This window comes from Labrus bergylta, chromosome 14 (assembly GCF_963930695.1).
Source record: "Labrus bergylta chromosome 14, fLabBer1.1, whole genome shotgun sequence".
NCBI classification, from domain to species: domain Eukaryota; kingdom Metazoa; phylum Chordata; class Actinopteri; order Labriformes; family Labridae; genus Labrus; species Labrus bergylta.
In genome coordinates, this window is record NC_089208.1 from 13,447,791 (window position 1) to 13,470,661 (window position 22,871).

Genomic DNA, 22,871 nt, shown 5'->3' on the forward strand with positions numbered 1-22,871 from the left:
TACGTCTGAGAGTGTGTGTGTGTGTGTGTGTGTGTGTGTGTGTGTGTGTGTGCGTGCGTGTGTGCGTGCGTGCATGTGTGTGTGTGTGTGTGTGTGTGTGTGTGTGTGTGTGTGTGTGTTTTGAGTGCGTTTGTGTGTGGTTTGTAATGAATCAGTTCCCACTGAGTTTAAAGCCAACACAACAGCGCCATCTAGTGTCCTATCCGTCAAATATAACACACATATTTACAGAAATCTTCAGTGGGGCTATTATGACCAAATATATGTATTTATTTCAATTTAAACTTGATATTCTCATCTTTGCATATTTGTGTGTCTCTCAAAAATGTCTGCAGGAAAGCTTTAAAAGGTGACCCGACACCATAGACTGTAAAGATTGAACCCTGCAGCTTGAAGGTCCAGTGTTTGAGATCGTTGGATGTCATTTGCAGAGTTAGCCTGATATGAAATACAACTTTCCAAAATGTGCGTTTAACAGTTTATAATTATCTCAGGATAAGGTTCACTGTAGTTTGTTTACCGTCAAAGGGCCGTTTTTTATTACATGGGCTGTTGGGGCGCACATCCACGCATCAGCCATTTTTCCAAAGAGTCAAACTAGACACAGGACAAACCAGAGCCAACATTCAGAAGTCAATTATTAATGGTGTTCAAAACAACAAACAAGGTGAAGTAAGTGAAGAAATAAGATTCTTATAGTGGTTCAAACCCTAATCTTTTCTTTATTAGACAATATGTAACATAGCCTAATAAAATAATGGCTGACAAACTCAAGCAACTAATGGAGTAAGCTCAGAATGGAAGACTTTGTGCAACCTTGCCCATGTTTAAGGGAAACTCACCAGGATTGGATGGGTTAACAGTCAAATTTTATACTCTGTATTTGAAGACATCAGAAAGACGTTTTATAATGCCTTAATAGAATGAAAGCCCATTGGCTCTCGGCAGGACACCTGTGTCCTACTTTGAAACATGGAATTGTCTCTATAATCCCCAAACCTTACAAGGATAAACTAGACAATTGGGGACTGATACCCCTTCTATGTAATGATTATAAATTGTTAGCTTATTCCAATCATTTAGATGAGGGTTTAAAGAAACAATGTCAGTCAGCTTTAATAAGAGGTATAGATATGTTCATTATAAAGATTCTATTAGCACAGAGAGGAGAGCGCTATGTGTTATTTATAGATTTTAATAAGGCCTTTGACATAATTAAAAACCCCTTCTTGTTGGAAGCATTGTATTTTTTTGCAGCTGTGTTTCCCTGACCCCAGGAATGAACTCTATAGGTTCAAGGTACTACAAGGCATTCGACAGGTATGCCTAAATTCACAGATGATACATTTATTTTCTTAGAAGACAAATCAATGATGAAACTCTCAACAGTTTCATTATTCTCCCATGCACCATGAATATCTCATAATATGTATAAATGACTGATTCTATTGTTGCTTCAATTAGAGTTGAATCTGATAGTAGGAATTATTTTCTTAAAAAAAAAAAAAAACAGTCTTCATTTAGGTTTACTATTATTTTACTGTGATTGTCTGAATATCCTCTACGAGATATTGTACCAATTTGCTGTCAAACACAATTAACAACTAAACACAGGCCTTATAGAGCGGGCCTCTTAAGAGTTTCTCGACCACCGTCGATTCTCCAACACTGAAACTGGTGCAACCACATTGCTAGAGGTCCCTATACTAGGCCACCACTCCAATGTCATTTCAACTTCTTTAAATGAACATATATCAAAAATATTATTTGTCACTATTAATCTTTTATAAAATGATCCATAATAACTGTATTCAATTTAAAGCCATCTTTTAAGTAACAGACTAAAGACTCACATAAACACTGGTGCTAACACTGGAAACAAAACTACTATTTCATCATATTTATTATAAGAAATAAATTTAAGTCACAATTCATAAAAGATGATATCAAAGCAGAGTCCAGAGTGGATGGTTCATTTATTACTGACATTCATTTTTTTGTAAAAGAACCAAGGCAATGCCAGGCATATAAAGTCCAAAACCAACCTGGATGCATTTGAACAGAAATTAACTGGCATTCAGAGTCAGGTTGTATAGATAATGTCCTAATCATGTGTGTGTGTGTGTGTGTGTGTGTGTGTGTGTGTGGGGGGGGGGGGGGGGGAACTTAACCAGACAAGTAAATAAAAAAAGAACAAGATCTGTAGGCAATCTGAGAAAGAAGAGCCCTGAACATGATCAACTAACATCAGAGGAAACAGTATGGGGCAGCAGTACTGTATTATTTTCTTCCAAAACACTCTTAAAAAAAAAGCATTTGGAAAAAACGCACGTTGTCAGAGAGCGCTCTGTAGCAGCTAGAGATTCCATAAACATATCTGCTTGCTTCTCAAACATAAAGAAAAAATAAAAAAAAATACATCTGGAATCAACAGCTGACAGACTTCTCTGACAGTTGAATACTGCAATGCACAGTCACATTCAGTTTCCAATGACAGCTATCGCCTCATCGAGTATGTGACAGTTCAATGCTCCAAGATGAAAACAAAGGTTTGTTTAAGATGTTGAAATGTTTGTAACCACTTCAAGTGCTTGAAGTAAATGGAAGTTTATGAGGAATGGAGCTCATGATAAAATGTCATTCAAGAATACGGAAAAGTCCTTATGTTAATCTTTCACAGGAACGTGTGCAAAATACATCAAACTCTACATTTCATCTTTAAAAAATAAAATAAACACAACATTGCTCAGGTTTGATCCTACATTAATAATGTATTCATTTTCAGCCCTGAAGCCAATGCTTTATATGAAAACAAAGAATTCATTCATAGTAATAAGACCTTTAGTAATAGTGGTAGTAATAATACTGTCGAGGGTTAACTTGGGCTTCTCCTGCTTCATCAGCGCCATGCTGATCCCACTCCTATCAGTAGAGGGCACCAGAGTGATCACACCAGCTTGAGGACGCGTCATACACGCAGGAGAAGCTGTAACACTGGCTGGTCTCAAAGATCAGAAGGCTTTTTCTCCAAAACCTCTCAGTTTGAAGTGTGTCTTATTTCACAAACATGTAAAATTAACAAAGAACATTGAACTGCTGAGAAGCTTTGGTGAAATCTAGTCCTGAACTTCATTCTATAACAACACTCCCCTGGTTTAATATAGATGTCATAGAGAGCAACATTTCTATACATTACACACAAACAGAATGGGCTGTGTCCTAGTACACAAATGTATCAGAGGGTATTTGGTTGCTGACAGCCTCAGAACAGCTTTGGAGCGTTGCTAGTAGAAATGACATTAGTGCAAAAGAAAAAAAAAAAAAAGGCATATGTCAAAAATGAGACACGGGGGTCGGGGTGGGGGAGGGGGTTTAAAGCACAGTGGGGACAAACGTAGAAATGCAATGTAACAGTGGCAGCGTGCAAGCGTGCATCAGGACTCTCAGGCATTTTCACAAATTGTAGTCTTTCAATTCAATCCAAAGAACTTCCCCCCCTTTTTGCTGAGTACAGGAGCTGGCTAAGTGTGTGCATGTGTTAACGTATGGTAATAAAAAAATGACTTTCCTATCATACGGCTTAATCTGCTGGTAGAAACATTTCACTTCATGCCTGTCCAGCAAAGGGAGGAGAATGATGGTCCTAGAAATGACATGGGGCTTTTGTTTTGATTGGCCAATGCAGAGCTGGATGCAGTGAGGTCATATATAGGATGGAGGGCAGAGCCAATGCGTTTGTATATCAGAAGATGATTGAGTAAGAGTACCGTTGAGCGTCCGACAACAAAGTTTATGGCACCATGCCTGCACTGGAATACTTTACACTTCCAATACTCAAAAGCTCACGTTTTAAGAAAAAAAAAAACAGTGGCCTTTGTTTCATGTTCATCCCCTTTCCTCTCTCTCCGTCTGTCGGCACTGCGTAGTGTTCAATAAAGATCTCTTTAACAGTAATACAAAAGTTTGGCGATGAGGAGAACTTTTTTTTTTTGCTGGGACCAGCCAACAAATTTGATTCAAATATGGGATTATATGCCAGAGAATGCATAAAACATGAAATGAAAGTTGACCATTGTTCACACTGTCACATTTAACTATACCACACTAGAAAATCTTCAGGTCATGTGATGACCACATGAAACATTCAGTCTTTGTGTTTTCACTTGCACACAAAACTACTGTCACCCAACAGTGAAGACTGGAAGTCTTCATCAAAACCACTGTACAAGTTTGTTGATTCTATATGAAATGTTAAGACTTTGTCACCTTTTTGAATTGTAACCGTAAGTAATAACGTGTCTCCCAAGCTCTCAACAACTCTGAGCCGTGTCTCATTACAGACAGGACTACAGAGAACACCTGAACACTGAAATGTTCAGCGATTAGAGTGAAGAAAAAAAAAAGGAAAAGTCAGGATGGGAGCCACCATGAGGTGAGGCATATGGGATTGAAATGAGAAGAGCTTTAGGTCTTATATTAAAGTCTAAATCTATGAAGCAAGAAAAATAAGTGAAGTGACACTTCAGGACTTCACATTTTGTGGAAATGATGAAAAGTACCAATTCATTTTGAGATGACATTACCACTTTCTCCCAAAACAGAAAATAAAAGTGTTGAAAGGTGGAAAAAGTTTTGCCCACCATCATGACATAATTGAACGGAAAAGGATAAGGGTCAATGAAAAAAAAAAGATTTTTAGTTCTGACTAAATATGACTGATATTCTTCTCTTCAACTGGGTATGGAGGGTTCTTGTCAAACTTTAGACATGAGATAGCCAATAGCTCAACCTGTAGAATATAGGCAGAATTTTGGCATATGGAGTGTTCAGATTGTGTATCTATGCGCATGCATGTTGGTCCTTGTGTGTTGTGATGGGGCTCAGAGGCTGCATGGCAGGGGAGACTGTCCCTCAAAAGAGGAGGAGGGCTGTTCAGGCTGTGATGATGGAACGGTAGACAACTCCTTGCTGTCCAGTAGGAAGCCTCGTTGTAGCTGAGGGGCGGGGTCAGGTTCAGCAAGGGTCGCATCTTCCTGGATTGAGGAATGCGAGGACGAGTGGAGACAGACCGAGGGGTGCATGCCCAAAGTGTCAGAGGAAGAGGAGAAGGAGGAAGACGGAGATGGATCATCTGCGGGAGACTCAGATTCAGTCACAAGTGGGGGAAGAGGAGAAGATGAAGAACAAGATGGTGTTGCTGGAGTGTCGAGCGTGTGGGGAGGAGCAGTGGTGTCACCAGAGGAGGAGGAGGAGGAGGAGGTTTCTCTATCTGACATAGCAGGTCCATTATCTCCCTCCTTCTCCTCTTTCCCATTGTCTGTAGAAGCACCACCGTTTTGCTCTTTTTTGGTTTCTTCTTGCCCTGCAGGGCTCTGATTGGCTGCAGGGGTGTCTTGGTTGGGGACTGTGGTGGTTGGTGATTGGCTCTTGAGCTGAGAGTGACAGAGGGGACATGTCTCCTGGACATAAAGCCATTTCTTCAGACAGCCAGCGTGGAAGAAATGACTACAGGGAGTGATCACAGCACTGTTCATGTCCTGAAAAGAATTAGAAAAAAAATACAGCTTCAGATGACTTCTTTTCCATGTCCTCTCTATGATTAAACACAACCACACAAACCTAGCCCATACCTGGTAGCAGATAGCGCAGATGTCGTTGTACTGCTCCAGCTGTGTATTGCTAGCCGTGGGGAGGCTTTTGATCTTGTTTACAGCATCTCTCCTGAGGAGGAAGCTTTGCCAGCCCAGCTGTGCTCTGAGCCACACGTTATAGTACGAGTGGACCAGGATGATGGTGCTGCCCATCACACTCCACTCCCCGAATACAGTCTCCGACACACCATAGCACACCACACACACCGCTACCTGGCAGGGGGGGGAAATCAGAAACAGTTATGCTTAGATGACTTCATTTTGTATGTCAATGATGCCACTTTTTTTTGTTGTGTGCCATTATGATACTGTGTGTACATGTGTTACACCTACCAGAAACTCCAGCAATCTGTAGGTACCGTTGACACAGTAAATAACTTCATCCATGTTCTCCACTGGAGCCTTACGAAACTCTTCCACCATGAACAGCACATAGATCAGCAGAGTGCCAAGAACCTGGGGATGTTTGAGGAAAGTGTGTTAGCATTTTGGTCTAACTTAATTCATAAAACAAGGTGCAGATGCCGAAGTATCCTCACTGAATTTTTCTTGGTACTGTGTGAAATACAGTTTGGCGTTTAAACTGCTGTCTGCTTGTGTGTTACCTGCAGTGATGTGAGGATGGAGGAGGAGATGATGATGAGAAGCCAGAAGTCCATGTGAAAGAACTGACAGATCATGTAGGCCATGTAGGCTGGAAAGATCAGCAGGAACAGACACAGAGACACAGCTCTGAAGTGCTTCCACAAACTCCTACAGGACACACAGAGCAGGAACCAAAGAGAAGACCATTAGCAACTTTAGTGTCTTCCAAAGTGTCCCTAACACGTTGAGGAATAACACAAAAATGTCAACTAGTTTTGACCTTTAAATGTGTTGCCAAATTTTTAATTCACAGTGAGAGTTTGCACTTGGCATTTTTCTTTACGGAAATCTGTTTTAATAGACATGTGGTACCTTATTGTTTAAGATACATCAATTTTTAAATGCTTAGGGACGTAAAACTACAACTTCTTACTTGTCTCTGGATGCTCCCAAGGCCAGGACTATGGGGTCAGCTATCTCCAGCATGGACTGCAGGATGGAAGCAACAACAATGAAGAGGATGATGGAGAGGAGGAAGGCTCGGTGGATGACCTGAAGCTCGATCAGGCCGGTCTGAACAGCGAGGATCAGCAGGGTGATGCCTTCTGTCATCCCTCTGCACAGACAGAGAGAGACAGGAAACAAACGTGATTCAAAATGTAGCTACAAACCAACAGACATCTTGAAAACACACAAACACACACGCAAATATACACTTGCTCTAACCTGTGCATTGTGTTGTCATTCATAAAGGCTCTGTAACCTTGCAGGTAGAACTTGCAGAGTGTGAGAACTCCCAGAGCAATAAAGGAGACGGTGAAAACCAGACCGAGCAGGGAGTACGGTGTGCTGCAACATTCTGCAATACTGAGGACCAGGAGGGAGGTGGAGCAAAAAGAAGAAAGAGATAAGACACAAACAAACAAAAAAAGAGAAGTTTTTTCTTTTTAATCTAACTCCACCATAACTGCTGCTATGATGCTATTAGCTGTGTAGCTTGTAACTCACAAATGTCAACTACTGTCATGTTTGTAAGCCACTTTGTTTAGCAGGAAAGGGGAACCAATTCTATTAGACTTCCTGCAGTTCTTTTACCGAGCCATTAGTCTTAGTAGCAGATGTTAAAGAACAATTAAAAGCCCCTACTGTCATAATTTGTCAAAAAGTCTTTTAAAAATAATCATCCTTAGATCAGACCAGGAGACCTAAAATATACTCAGTAGGCTGATTTATTCTGAGAGCAGGAGTCTACAAACCATCAACAAACCCCTTGATAGGTAGGTAATGAGTGGGCCATGTAGTCCATTCAGCACATTTTTGTAATCGCCACTATTACTGGACGGGTTTGCTACAGATATTAAATCACAGCCAGGAATGACTTATTTTAGATAAATACATTGATCCATGAACATATCATATAATGTCTTCCTTTCCTTTACATTTTACTACTAGTGTACAGTGTGTTTCTGTTTTCTATCCTACATGATTTTGTTCATTTTGATAAAAGACACTGTACCCATACTACATCACAGTTTAACGCCACATACTGGACTGTATAAGGTAGTTTAGTGTGTGGTTTTTCAAACTGTTTTGTGCAGGGCTCACCCTTTACAAAATATCCATGGTGATCAGTAAACAAATGCAGGCTAAAGAGTGTGTGATGTACAGTGTGTGATGTCCCATGCTTCTTCAGACTTACCTGGTCAGAAAGAGGAAAAGTAGCCTCTCCCGTGAGGTAGGCTGGTCTCTGGTGCTGAAGTAGGAGTAGATCTGCAGCGCAAACAGCAGCAGCCAGAAACACATGAAGAGAACAGGGAGGACTAGCTGGTTCCATAGAGACATACCCAGAGCTAGCAGTCCGTACACTTCCACCACCTGAGGACAGAGAGCGAGATAGAGGCGGAGAGGAGATCAAGGTCATTGGCACAGAGAAAAGAAAGGGATAAGAAATACAACGGGACTACTTTATTCAAAATCTACTAATACATTTTGAGTAAAACATGAAACATCAGGCCACATAGCTATTTTTCTTCACCTGAGCCAGCTCCCTGTAGGCAGTCTTTGCCAGGTTGTATGGTACCAACAAGTTAGAAGCCAGGAAGTAAATGACCTCCAGGCCTGTGAAGATCATGGAGAATTTATTGATGAAGACGATGGTCTCCAGTGGGACCAGACACAGTCTGGCAACCAGAGGGAGGAGGTGAGCAGAAAAGAGCCAAATCCTCTTGGTCTGCATCACACAGGAACACAGCGTACACACCACCAGCTGACCTAAAAGACAAAAAAGATCAAATGAGGGGACAGAACAGAAGGAACATGCCTAAAACGTCACATATGCATATATGAATCTGCACACTGTAAACAATGTGATATTTTTATCTATTTTAGAGCTGAAAATAAAAACTTAATGAAAATATTAAGAGCCGTATAAAAATGAACTAAGTCAGCTACAAAACAAAAAGATGTCAATTTGAGAGACCATGTTTATATTTACAAGCTTTAATCCCCCCCCCCCCGTGATAAAGCAGTTTGTCTTTATCACTGTATCCGTATCATTTTTACTTTCTCAGGCTATGAAACCAAAGATTCTGTTCTGCAGAAAGTTTGAGACACCGACACATGTAAGAGCTACAATTCTAGTAAGAGAGAAGTGTTTTTTCTGTAAACAGAGGATGGATTTATTCTGTAAACAAGACTCAAGCTACAACTTAGTCCGACACCAAATATTATGTCATACTGAAAGTAACCAGGGTCCACGTGCAACAATGAAATTGAAGAGGGACTAGTGGTCTAGCAGTTAGGTCACGCTGCATGTACGCAGGCTATAGTCTTCCAAGTGGGCGACCCGGGTTAAAGTCCCGCGTGACATGTCAAATCGGAAAATTCATCTGTCTATGTTTGGGTTTGTGCTAGATGTTATCATTCCCCGTCATGTATACTACAAGAGTGTCTCCAAGCATTCATGTGTTATTTCATACCTATGAGTGCAGTGGTGAATCTGTTCATGGAAAGAGGTTCTAGGTAGACAGGTCCTTCATGGCCAGACTCCAGTTCACTGCGGACATAATCCCTGGAAAAAGAGAAGTCAAAAGGCTCCGTTAACAGGTCTGATCATGAATGAATACATACCACTAACCTTTAACTCATCAGAACATGTTATACTGTACAGTGAATGTCTATAGCACCCTTGCAAACTAGCAATGTTTACAAATCAGGCTTTAATACAGCCGACAGAATGTGACCCTTACTGGAAGGACAACCCCAGTTATGGTGAAAGTTTTGTAAAATGTAAATACAAACAGAATGTGATGATTCGCAAAACAGGGAACCCCTAATTTAATTTCAAATAGCATAAAGACAACATCAAATGTTAAAACTGAGAAATTGTATTCCATTTAGAAAATGACATGCCCATTTTGAATTTAATGCCAACAACAAATTTCAACTCTGGAAATCTGTGTGTACCTTGAAACTTGGTGACCAGCGTACAGCAACAAAGCCGTCAGGACGTACAGGTAGAGCTTAACCAGGTGTTGACGAGGCAGAGTCAGGAGCACCAAGCTCAGAATGTAACCTGCAAAGAATTCACCCAGGCAAACACAAAAACACACACACACACAGATCCCATAGATGACCATTAAAAATCATCACAGCATCAAGTATAGACAAGTGATAAGATATACACTACTAAAAAACATCTTTATTTCATTTGTGTTGACCACAAACTGATTTCAGTCACATACTGTAAACCATCTTCTTACTGTGCGCTCGTGTGACTGTGTGTGTGTGTGTGTGTGTGTCACATATTCCTTATGTTGTAGCGTGGAGCTACTTTTGACAGTCAATCAAACAGTCATTGCTGACAGTAGGTTTACTGAGGAACAGGCTACTACTACCTCAAACAAAGTCTAAAAATACACTCTTCGGGTTCAGTGCATAGCAACAGTTAGTTTAGTTGAAGGGCCTTTCTCTCAGTTTATTCAGTCTGTCCACTCATCAGCACATACCAAGCCTTTGAGTTCATTAACCGACTGTAGCCAAGTCTGACAGCACACACTCACAAACACAGACGTATAAAAAAAAAAAAAACACACACAGGGTAAATCTACATTCTCAGAGCAGCAAAATGGAACATCAATGAAAGAGCAACTCAGGAAGATTTCCAGGGCAGATTGTCCTGGTGTGTGTGTGTGTGTGTGTGTGTGTGTGTGTGTGTGTGTGTGTGTGTGTGTGTGTGTGTGTGTGTGTGTGTGTGTTAGAGATAGTCATTATAACCCTGTATTCTATTTGCGGTAATGGTATTATACATACGAATGCATGTTGATATACTACCATCGCCTTCCCCCCCTCACACAAGCCTGCAACGCCATACTCTCATTTCTGAGCATGAGACCAGAGAAAGATGCTTTAATGCGTCAATCTACGTTCACTTGTAGCTTTTTCACTGAATCAGTGTAGTTACCAAGCTTTAATAAAGGTATGGCAAAAATCCTTGTTGCAGAACGTAATACCAGTGTCACTATTGATACCAGTTTACCCCCCCACCACCAGTGTGTTTGTGTGTGTGTGATACCATACTGACCTACGTAGTGCAGGTAGAGAGCCAGGTATTTGTACTGAAACAGGGGGTTGTTTGAGAGGCTGGAGCGCTGGATCTTCTGGAAGAAGGAGCTGACGTCCCAGCGGTACAGGACATCCAGCAGCATGATGCTGGGAACTCGCAGACCCACATTTAGGACCGCCTCGACACGGTCCTTCACTGCCATGGCCTCAGCTTAGCCTCTGATGAGCAGGCAGAACTGACCACTAAGACGGGATGTTAACACTGCAGAAAAGGAGAGACAATGCACAAAATGAAGATCATGATTTATTCGGTATGCAGTTGAGATATGCAGCAGTTATAAAAAAAGATGAGAACAACAAATGAGGGAAAAAGGCAACTCTGCATATATTTAAACTGCCCAGCAACAGCCACTATGTTCCTGCATTCAGCAGATGTGTGGTGTTTAAATTCTCATTCTAATGATGACAAGTGTGGTGCGTAACATCTATCTTATAAGCTGTTTTATAGTCGAGGCTAAGGCTTTAAATATTGAATGGGGGGGGGGGGGGATCGTAGCGTCCGGACCCAGTCAAAAGAAACGATCCAGTGCGAGCCGCATGTGTAAATGGATGAGAGGGGAGATGACTACTAGAAGTCAGAGACGTCGTATTTAAGTTTATGTTCTCCTTGTTCAACAGTCGTTTGATGTATTGATATTTTTAACATACATTCAGGGAGGATTTGATTTGCAATTTGAATCGTCCTTTTTTTCTTTTGGCGATGGTGATTTTTCCTTTGGTGCTGGGTAATACCTCTTTGGGGGGGGCGGCGCCAAAGAATTCTCTATGCAGGAAGAACCCTGAATGTACTGGCTGCATAACTGGGTTAAAAAATTATGAGCAGAAATGATAATACAGCTTCAGAATCATTAGCATAGCTGTGATGGCGCTCGTAGGGCCACCAGCACCAGACAAGTAAACCAGAAAAAGAACAGCCTGTAATTCAGCCATTAAACTGCTCTTACCAAAAACCTGTTAACAGTCCTTTGCACCAACTTCTGTAACTCTACCTGCTGTTCCTCCATGCTTTTCTTTCTCTAGTAGACTCATCAGTGTGACCAAACAGACAGCCAGTCAGTCAGTCAGTCAGACAGTGAATGTGAGAGCTTGGTTCACATTAAATCTAAGGGATCCCATTACCTAAATTCTTTATCTGCACTACTAGACACTGTTTTTATTTCATTGTACTGACCTGAATGTTTTATGAATACTGCAGTGTGTACTAGGGCAACAGATTCTTGATTATTGGAGTAATCAATCGATTCTTCTGGCTATTAATTGAGTAATCGGATAGGAAACTTTGCATGGTTGGCCATTTTTTTCATGAAATCTCTTGCTTTAGTTAAGAGCAATAGTAATACACAGAAGAGAAAATATGACATGTTTCTGAAATAAACAATTACCTTTTTTATTATCCCATTTTTTAAACATGTTTTCTTGTCTTTCTCCTTTTTTTTTCCCCTTTATCTCAACTTTTACTGTAGTTTTGCCTTTACTGCTCTAATGATACAAATCCCCCTATTGTGGGACTTAAAGAGGATAATCTTATCTTGTCTTATTACTAAGCGGCCTATATTAATTACCATACTTAAAGTGCATTAGACTGTTTAATGTAAATTATTTACCATGTTGAAGGGATGCCCAACACCTGCTGGAGACTCCTACTTACTGCAATCAAATTAAAATAGCACGAGCAGGGAACTAATTTGAACTTCAACTAAACAATTAATATTTGTATCCGTTACTTTTGGTAAATAATGACATTTGTTAAAATATAAAACAAATGATGAGCCTTTTTTGTGTATGTACACAAACTTCTTGCCACCCCATAGAAGTAGGTGCTGAACCACCCCGGTCAAAAAAATCTGGATTCGCTTCCGTTTGTTGAACTTGTGCGCAAGCACTTCCTACTTTGGCCAACAGCAGGGGGGACAGGGGGCTCTGTTAATGGACAGAGGGGGCTACCACAGGGGGGACAGGGAGGGACTCTTTTATCAGTCAGGTAGAAGTCAGAAAACTTCTCAAGGATTACAATCTTTCCTTCATCGATCTCAACCTCAGTGACTGACACTGGCTCTGCTGAGAGAGCCACGTCCGATTTCATGCTATAGCTGCAAAAACATTTCCCGAGGGCCGAGACTGATAAGAGTCGAAAACACAGAAAGGCAGATACTAGTGCATGAAGGTCCAGCATACTGTGGTCACCCATATATTGTTTAAAAAGCACAACAAACTCTCTCTGTTGTGACATGCTCATAAACAGACCGTGCAGTGGGCCGCTGTCTCTCTCTCGTTGAGAGTTAGTTTTTTTTATATAAGAGCAGCATGCTTTACATCACATGAGTGCGCATGTCAATTCAAATATTAAAAGTCAGCGGGGAAACAAAAGCAGTCTCTGTATCATAAATGTTTCAGAGAAATAGAATATGGTATAGGAAAAGGAAACAGTTGTAAATTCTTCAGCTAAGAGGCTCAGCCAAAATGTATACCATAGCACTGCTTCTGAGACAAACCATAAAGGAGATGTGTCAGTCGTAAAGACGTGTCAGACGAAAAACAGGCCCTAGTAACACACGGGCAAAGCAGAGACATTCATCAGGACAGAGAAACACAGACACTCTCGCTCTGCTGAAATCAGACATGAGCACATAAATAAGCCTAAGTACATTCCATATAAGTATTTCATGCCTTTGGATAGTGCGCTGTACAGTAGTCTGAATTTAAATTAAAGATTTTCTTGGAATGATCTGATATTGATTCATAAAATCCACAAATCGATCTATTAATAGGATAGATTCCCTTTCCTCCCTATCCCTCCCTATCCATTCAAATCAGTTCTTTCGTATTTCTGTGCTGTGAGCAGGCTGCAACATCTGTTTCAGGCTGCACTGGCTTCTCATCGGCCTTAACATTCATAAACCTGAAACAAATGTCTGAGGATCACTGCTTGCAGATGCTGCTACTTCACTCTGTGGACGGTGACTGAGTCATCTTTTAAAAACGTAATGACCATTAAGTTAGTTCACAGGACAGTTTTCCAGCTAGCTTACTTGCTGAGTTATGCGATTGTATGATACATTAGAAATAAATAAAAAACAACTCCCCACAGGCACAACTCACGGCAGTAAAGACGGACCAACAGGTTTCCATTGAGAAGCTAAAGTTAGCTTGTTAGTAGCAGGGATGTTTCAGTTTTTTTTTCGGACAGCTGATTGGCGCTAACACACATCATGAGCATCATGCAATGAAACTACATGGACATATAACACTTTAGACATATGAAAGTTATTTATGATGTCACAGTATTAATGTATTCCTACGGATGACCAGAAGAAAATACACTAAATTGAAGACCATTCAAACCAAATTCAAGACTTTAAGGCCTTAATTTGACAATTTCAAATGTAAAGACTTTTAAGACTCCACTGGTACCCAGTTTAAATTCTGTTCACAACATTTATCAAGTTTTTTCTAAAAGTGGTGTAATGGTGAAAGGTAAAGTAATGTGAGAAAAACTACTTTCAGCAAAAAAACAATGTATGAAACAATTAAGACAGTTTTGGAAGTTGGTAAGGGCGGGGCAAATAAAAATCATTTTACTTTTGACACTGGAGTTCTGTTGCCACATGAAACCAAAAGGCCATGTTGACATATGTTCTGTCACAATTCAAAAACTCATTTAATAAGTGTTCATAAGTGCATTATGTAACCCACGTGTTGTTTAGATAGCGTAAAAAGCACACCCAAACCAAACCCGGGTAGTTTGAGCCTAAACCTATTCACATTATGACCATTCACAATGATAACATGTTGGTCCAGTGCCGATGTGTACCAGTATGAGGACTAGTTTCCTGCCAAAAGTAATGACACTGAAAAACTGCAGTGATTCGTGCTAAGGAGGTGGAAAAAATGACATACACAGTTTTACCGGGAAATACAATTAGGTCTTGTTTAAACTACACATGAAAAGGGAATGCAGGGGGTCTTCCCTGTTCAGATAAAACCATTACTATCAGATATCAAGTTATCTAGTTTTAGATTTTGAGGTTCAAGGTTTTGCTGTAACCAGTGTTGTGCCGCTTGCTCTGGGTTTTGTGTGCTTGTGCAGGGTGGATCAGTCAATAAAGTCAAACCCTACTACCAATACAACTTAGTTTGTTTGTATACCGAGCTCCTCCCTTCATTAACTTGTGCCTGCCAGGGCATCATTAAGTGATGCAAGAAACACAATCCTGGGAAAATAGCTTGTGTGGAAAAGAATGAAACTGTAAAGATTCCAAAGCAATACCATAGAGATGTTACAGTTCCAAAGAAGAGATTCAAGTGTACAGTTCAGTTCATCATGGAAAAGCTTTATAGCACAAGAACAGCTAAAAAAAAATAGGCATACTTGCATAATCTGCATATTTTAAACATGGCTCCTCAGTTTTTCCACACTATTCTATTTACCTCCCAAATCATTCATTCAGATATTTATAATGGTTTACAGCACTGACTAACAGTATACACACATGGTTTACCACTAGGGGTGCGTTGTTTATATTTCATCTTTCACAGATTGTGCAACATTCTGCTTTAGTTTAGAACCCAATGTTAAATAAAGCAAGACTAATATCCAAGAATTGTACAATGTCTGACAAAAAAAAGCAAAGACGTCAAATAAATTTCAGTTATTTGAAAGACATTCATCCTCAAAAGCTTTCATCATCAGGGAGATGCTGACTTGATCATATGGATACAAAAATCTTGGAAAAACCATTGTTGATATAAAACTGTCATGCTCAATGATTTGTAAGATTGCAGTACTGCAAAGGCCTTTCACAATCAGAGCAGCGGGGGACACATACAGGGTATGTATAGCTCCTGCAGGAAACATTGAAGTTATTTCTTGGTGTGTAATGTCACAATGTGGACAGGGCTGCTTAGGTTCTAAGCTACCATCTGATTAATTGGTGCCAATTAAGAGGTGGGGAAAAAAGTTTTTCTTTTCTTTCTAGAACTAATTAAATCGAACTTAATGTAAGGCAAACATTTGTAATCATATCATCTCAATATCACATGATACAAGTGATAAAATAACTCTTGAAAGTTTACTCCATAGAAATCCGAGTAAACTGTTATTATTTTCTTCTCAGGTGTTTTCAAAAAATGATTAGCTGGGTATATGTAGCTTGGGGGGGGGGGGGGGGGGTCGTTAGATGAAAGACGTAAATGAAAATCGAGTCTCAGTAGTTCATCACGTGTTTTTCTTCAGAAGGATGATCGTGAAACCTCAAACTTACCACGTGGAAATTAAACACACAAAGTCTCACATTACTTTATATTGCAAGAGACTATTTCAAAGTTATGGTGAGTTTCCATTTATTAATAATCCCTGCAGCCGGGGACAGGACCCTGATATCTTACATAACAGTAGATTCACCGCGACAACGACTGGCCACACAGAAGAGAGATCACTTCGCAGAATCCTATCTTATATAACGCGTCCGTCTACCGCTGTATTTTGATCTGACGTAAACCATTGACAGAGAGCCACAGGGTAGTTTTAAACAATTACTTCCTCAACTGACACACCGGCCCCACCAACAGTATGGATGAGTGAGTGCTGCATTTATTGTGGTACGCAATGAGCTCTGGTAACCCCTCCGTCTCCCAGCTACGCCGCTAAAAAAAAAACTGCAACACTTCGCTAACTAGACTGGTTAATACGTTGCAGCTCGAAATATTACAGTCAACCCACATGAACCACTTTTGTTTTGTTGACGTGAAACGTTTGCTGACTTGGTGATGTAGCTGTAGCAGCGTACGTGCCGTGTAGCGGTGAAGAGCTGCATCAGGCACAGAGCCAACAATTCGTGCTAACGTAGTCAGCTACGTTAGCATCTACTGTCAACAACCCGGCTACCTTAAACACAACAGGGAATAAAATGACAGCGTTTGCTTGTTTCAGAAGCTTGTTTTAGACAACAAAGTCCAAACACACGCACATAAAGGCAGTCAGCGTTATCTTTTACAATCTGCAGATTAATATAAACTGCCCCCCCCCCCCCTGACCACAAACTCCCAACTGTAATGCTAGCCTAGCTTAGACATTCTGAACTCGCTATGGCGCCGATACCGAAGAAATAAGAGAACTTACGGTCGAAAGACGAGGATCGCACTATGTACAATGGTTTCGGGATGCTTTTCAGGTCGGATATCGACCATTTTAACTCGGCACCACCCGAGTTAACGGTCCTCGCGGTGGAAGCGCCTCGCACTCAAAGGATGCGGCCGATCCGTTCATCTCAGCCAGCAGCCATTACCCCCGAGTACCGAGGAAGATGTATTGCGCATGCGCAGTCGTCCGTCCCATTAAATCTCTTTGCTTACATGCTTTTTACTTAAGAGGCTATCATTTTACTAAAATACTTTAACTAATGCTGCAGTGTTGCTTAATATTCTTCAACGTTTACTGTAAAGGGGAATTAAGCTGAAACTGGAGATCCAGTAAGTTTGCTAGCCCATACATTAAAAAAAAAAAATGATAATGGTTAGGCTTGTGGTGCTTGCTAGATAGGACTATATTTAGGTTAAGGAAATTTGTGATAGCTATGCTAAGTAAGAAAAGCGAATCAAGTTTCATTATAAAGTACTTTTCACAGGCACATGTCACAACATACAGATAATTAATATAATCTCAATAATACAATTACCATAATAAAATAATAGCAATAAGATAAGATATACTTTATTCATCCCAGCAGGGAAATTTAGGTGTTCCAGCAGCCAGCATACATACAAACACACAACACATATATACATACATATCCCACCCATACAAAAAAAACATGAGCCCACAATACAGTTTGATATATGATATATGCAACTCAGGCTAAAGTTTAAATGTTTAATAACAACAACAGCAACTATAAAGAAAAAGGTAAGACAGTCACAAAAGCCTACAGTTCACATGTACATGTACAGCAAAGTATGCAGTGCATTAAGTTAGAAAGTCCAACCAAAAATACGTTTTTAGTGTTTTTGATAAACAGGAGGATAATTATTGAGCTGTCGATAAATAAAACACATTGTTGATTTAAGTGACCTAAGGGTGTAAATTTAATTTCCTTTCCTGTTTTGTATCATATCTATGCAAAGTAATTTAATGATGAAGCAACTTTTTAAGGTTTTTTTTAAGGTTAGATCATAAAATAACCATTGTAATGTGCGATGGTTACCAGTTGGTTCCTACTTCTGTGTTGTTTAGCTTGTCAACTTTTCACTTATGCAGTTTGTATCATTATTATCATTGTCAATTTACTATTACTTTGTCACTATGGTAACGAAGCTTTTAGGTTCCGACGTCACATCCGGTAGAATTTGGGACGCCAGGAAGAGGAGAGTGTGCGCCTTGCTCTGAATGAAACTGAACGGCAAACTTCATTCATTCATTCAGTTATTGAACTTTGGACGAAAATTGACTGTATTCTCTGAGTATAACACGTTATTTTGCTCTTTCAGGTAATTCTACCCACACCGTGTTGCTAAGTAAGCTAGTGTGAGCGAGTTGGCCGGTTACCTTGCTTGTTTACATTGTTGCTAGCTAATATTAGCCGTCTCATGCTAAAAATATCAACACCAGGGAGGGACAATCACTGTCAACTCTGATTAGGTAGTATTTGGCCGTTGTGCCTTTAATTGGAGAGGAAACACAACACACGTGTAACGCTTGTGAATGCTTCATTTGCTTACCGTTTTTCGCTATTAGCTTCTTGATAAGTTTTGCTGAAGCTATAGTCACAAGCATCCTGACACCTCTCCTCTTGTTTACCTCCCTCTCTTTTTCTAGGTGTGCGTGTGCATGTTTGTCACTTGGGTGATAGTCTTTTGCTTGAAAGTGTGTGCACGTGCAGCTGGCGCCAAGTGTGTGCGTATGTGTTTGAGCATCCTCACTGTGACATGTCGGTATCAGTGATCATTAAGTGGGGGGGCCAGGAGTACTCCATCAGTTCTCTGTCTGAGGAGGACACAATAATGGACCTCAAACAGTCAATTAAGACCTTGACTGGGGTGCTGCCAGAGAGACAGAAACTACTGGGACTCAAAGTCAAAGGTGAGAGGCCATCTCTTTTGGAAGTAGTGTATATAATACTTTATGATATTGAAACCAGATGAATGATATTTGGCTTTTATTGACCTTTTTATCTTTGTGCTTATGTTAGCAGTGAGTAAGAAAAAGGTTAAACCATGAATAGCTGATGCTCTGTTTTAAAATCTTTGTATTATTTATGCATCAACTAACGTTTCAATAGTTGTGTTTTGTCTTAACAAATCTCCCTCTTCTCCTTTCGTGGACTTTAATCTTGCCTAAAGGTAAACCTGCAGAGGATGAGGTGAAGCTGGGCTCTCTGAAGCTGAAGCCAAACACTAAGATCATGATGATGGGCACCAGAGAGGAGAGCTTGGTAGGTGTCAGTGTGACAAAGAAATTAACTGAGAAAGAGAAATAGGACATTACGCATTCATAATATTTCAATGGGCTAAACTCACGTAGATTTATTATTATTGTTTATTTGCTGCCTGGCACAGTGCAGTGCTAACTGTGAATATATTTTGCTTTGTGAAGGAAGATGTTTTAGCTCCTCCACCAGAGAACGATGATGTGGTCAATGATTTTGACATCGAGGAAGAGGTCATTGAAGTGGAGAACAGGTCTGTGGTTGTATAAATGCTGAATTAGATATATCATGAGTGTAACAACATATATGTCTTTGTTTATTTGATAAACAAATATTGTTGTACATCTGCAGAGAGGAGAACTTGGCTAAAATTGCTCGCAGAGTAAAAGACTATAAGGTGGAGGAGCTGAACCCTCCCAGAGAAGGCAAGAGGCTTCTGGTACTGGATGTCGATTATACACTGTTCGGTGAGTTAGAAGGACGCAGACATTTTTCTCTTTAAACGGTTTACTTATGGACAGATCACTTTACAACTTGTTAAATGATAGCAGCTAAATGATAAACGACTTTTAGCAGTATAATGTATACATCATTTACTTGCTGTTTCCTTTCTTCATGTCTGCACTAACTTTATACAGATGACACTTTTAAATAAAAAGCTCTGATTTGTGTGTCTAGATCATAAGTCATGTGCAGAAACAGGTCAGGAGCTAATGAGACCATATCTTCACGAGTTTCTGACATCAGCCTACGAGGACTTTGACATTGTCATCTGGTGTATGTATTATTTCTTCTCTTTTCTTGTTATGAGGTCTCAATCGGACTTAACTGAATGCTTCAAACTCAAAGTAAAAGAGCAGGAGAATGTAATTAAAAGTTGTACACATATTTATGGATTCAAGATTCAAGATTTTTATTTGTCACATGCTCATACAGATGTGCAGTGAAATGTATGGCGACATTTCTTTGAAAAGTCAGCAGTACTGTGCAGCGTATTTTTTAATTGGACAGCTTAAATAATGTCAACTACTGGAAGCCAACATTATGTGATTTCTATTTTTGTATTTCTATTTTGGGCGTTTGTTGTGTGTGATTAACTCAATGTGCTGGCAGCTTGTAGAATATACATCTTACACGTATTTTCTCTCCCTAGCTGCAACAAGTATGAAATGGATTGATGCTAAAATGAAAGTAAGGGTCCATGTTTTGTTTGTTTTCCTTTACTTGTCTTCAAGAATCTTAGAATCATCTGTTAGTAGTGGACTGAAACATTACTGTGCTGTACCCCTTTTCTGCCAGAAGGTGGCAGTGTTGATCAACTTAGCATGCAATATTTGGCTTTTGAGGGGAACACATGTTAATACAGCTGCCTGTGCATTTGTGTTTAGGAGCTTGGAGTGACAGACAACCCTCACTACAAGATTACCTTCATGCTGGACAGTGCAGCTATGATCACGGTACACACCCCAAAGAGAGGGGTTGTGGAGGTTGGTACACACACAGCTGATCCTACATATAATATCCTGACCTGTTTCACTGGTGCAGTTACACATATTGCTGATGGAATCAGGTCGGCTTCTCTTTAAGAAGGTGATAGTATTCATGCATTTTGTTTGATGGCGTGCACATATCCAGGTGAAGCCTCTGGGTGTGATATGGGGGAAGTACGGAGAATTTTACAGCAGGAAGAACACCATCATGTTTGACGACATTGGACGAAACTTCCTCATGAATCCACAGAACGGACTAAAGGTAGGCAGACAGTACTGTCATCATAACCTTGACCTCTTCCTCTGATTCGTCAGCATTGTGCACATTTTTTGCAGAAGCTTATTTGCCTGTGTTTGTCTTTTTGTGTGTTAGATCCGACCCTTCATGAAGGCCCACATGAACAGGGAGAAGGACAGAGAGCTGTACAAACTGGCTCAGTACCTCAAAGAAATCGCCAAGCTTGAGGATTTCAGTGGACTCAACCACAAACACTGGGAGAGGTATGCTATGCACACATGATGAAACAGTTGTATTAATATAGTAGTGACACAACACATTCTTGTTGCACATATCTGCCATATATAAAATGATATACATAATGTACATCTAAATAGGCAAGTTTGAAATAAAGATTCAACAAACACTTTTGAATTATCAAACATATACATGTATTTATGTGTGAATTTGTGTGTGAAGGTACCTATCTAAGAGGCAGCACCACTGAAGATGGACTGCATCCTCTGTTATGACTTGAAGTCTCTTCCCAGTGTCAAGTCCTCACACACATCCCCACCAACTATTTGCTACTACAAGACCGTCATTTCAGCCCGTACGCCAGATCCCACACTAACCAACACTCCTAAGCTCAGGACTGAGATGGACTTCCCATTTTCTATATTTGCATGCTATTTGTCTTTCCCAAGTCATGCACATTTTGTTCCAAATATCATTTGCGGTTTTTTTTTAAAATAATGGCCGTTTCTACCAGTTAGTGTATTACTGTATGAGTTAAAACGGCTGAAAGATTTGAGACAAACAAACTTCAACGTGCTGACATCAGTCTGGTCAAATTCTGAATTTAATAACAGTCATATCTTGAGAGCTTTTTAAACCTGCTTGGTCTTCCTAATGGGCTGGGTGGTTTTCATCATTTTACATTGTAGTTTGTTTGTCTCTCATTGAAAAGTTGGCATACTTTCCTGTGAGTTTCGAGTACTATGCTATACCAACCAATTGAGACATATAATGAAGTCAACATAGTTTGGGTGACAGGTGACGTCCTCCTCCCCTATTGTGAAATATAGATGTCACCTTAAAGAGACAGAGATTAACCATGATTGAACATTTGGTTTATCATTAAACCTGATAGTTTAAGTGACAAATATGCAATAATCCTTAAACCACTGTGACACTAAAAGTTACTGACATTGAGACTGGTCATAGAGAAATTGGCACATGTTATATCTTGTTCCTACACGGTTGGAGGATCCGTCTGAACGGTTGGAGGAAGTTGTACGTTTTCTGTATACATGCAGGCCGTAGGCACATAAGCGATCAGCTTTGATTAGGCGGATGGTAGTATTTTTGTGTTTCTGTTCATTTCCATTGACATACCAGCTCTGTTGCATTGCTGAACACACACTCTTGGATACTAAACAAGATTTCATGAGTTGGTGTTTTGTTTAGAGCTTTCATTGAAAGATTTTGGGTTTATAGAAATACTGAAAAGATGGGTGATGCTAAAAATAACAGCACAAAATGTGCACATGACAGTTTTGTTTTTGGGTAGTTTTTTTTTTAACGAGATGAATTTTTCTGCACTTATTGTCAGTGTTTAGTTTAAGTTATGGATAAAGAAGTGGAAGGGTTGTTGGAGCATGTGCAGCATCTGAAGCTCTTGGAAACATCAGGGATGTGATTTTTCAGATTTCGTCAGGTTTACAGTTCTCTCTTAAATTAAATTCCTTTCATTTCTATGGATGATCTCTTGAGATCTGCCTTTTAGTGTTTCCATCATCACATCCCTGACATCCTGGCTGTAAATATGACAATAAATCTCTTTTGTAACTAAGTTGCCTATGTTGTTGTTTATTGTTCCTTA

The 22,871-nt window shown here is 40.0% G+C and overlaps 2 protein-coding genes across 2 annotated transcripts; one reads left to right on the forward strand and one right to left on the reverse strand.

Annotated features, from left to right (window-relative positions):
- Positions 1–1,957: 1,957 nt before the first annotated feature.
- On the reverse strand, positions 1,958–17,144 carry LOC109985257 (RING finger protein 145). The gene is made up of 12 exons (XM_065963247.1): positions 16,978–17,144; positions 10,819–11,061; positions 9,702–9,810; positions 9,215–9,306; positions 8,272–8,507; positions 7,936–8,111; positions 6,963–7,103; positions 6,670–6,852; positions 6,257–6,404; positions 5,981–6,107; positions 5,631–5,860; positions 1,958–5,537 (listed from the first exon to the last, which is right to left on the reverse strand). The coding sequence occupies exons 2-12, from the start codon at positions 11,000–11,002 to the stop codon at positions 4,881–4,883; spliced, it is 2,283 nt and encodes a 760-aa protein (XP_065819319.1). The 5' UTR covers positions 11,003–11,061; positions 16,978–17,144; the 3' UTR covers positions 1,958–4,880.
- A 1,057-nt stretch (positions 17,145–18,201) lies between these two features.
- Positions 18,202–22,841, forward strand: ublcp1 (ubiquitin-like domain containing CTD phosphatase 1). Its single transcript, XM_020635517.3, has 11 exons — positions 18,202–18,341; positions 18,670–18,933; positions 19,194–19,285; positions 19,447–19,532; positions 19,631–19,746; positions 19,958–20,056; positions 20,433–20,470; positions 20,668–20,766; positions 20,915–21,031; positions 21,143–21,270; positions 21,467–22,841. Exons 2-11 carry the CDS (start codon positions 18,780–18,782, stop codon positions 21,492–21,494), a joined length of 957 nt encoding a protein of 318 aa, XP_020491173.1. The 5' UTR covers positions 18,202–18,341; positions 18,670–18,779; the 3' UTR covers positions 21,495–22,841.
- Positions 22,842–22,871: the final 30 nt, after the last annotated feature.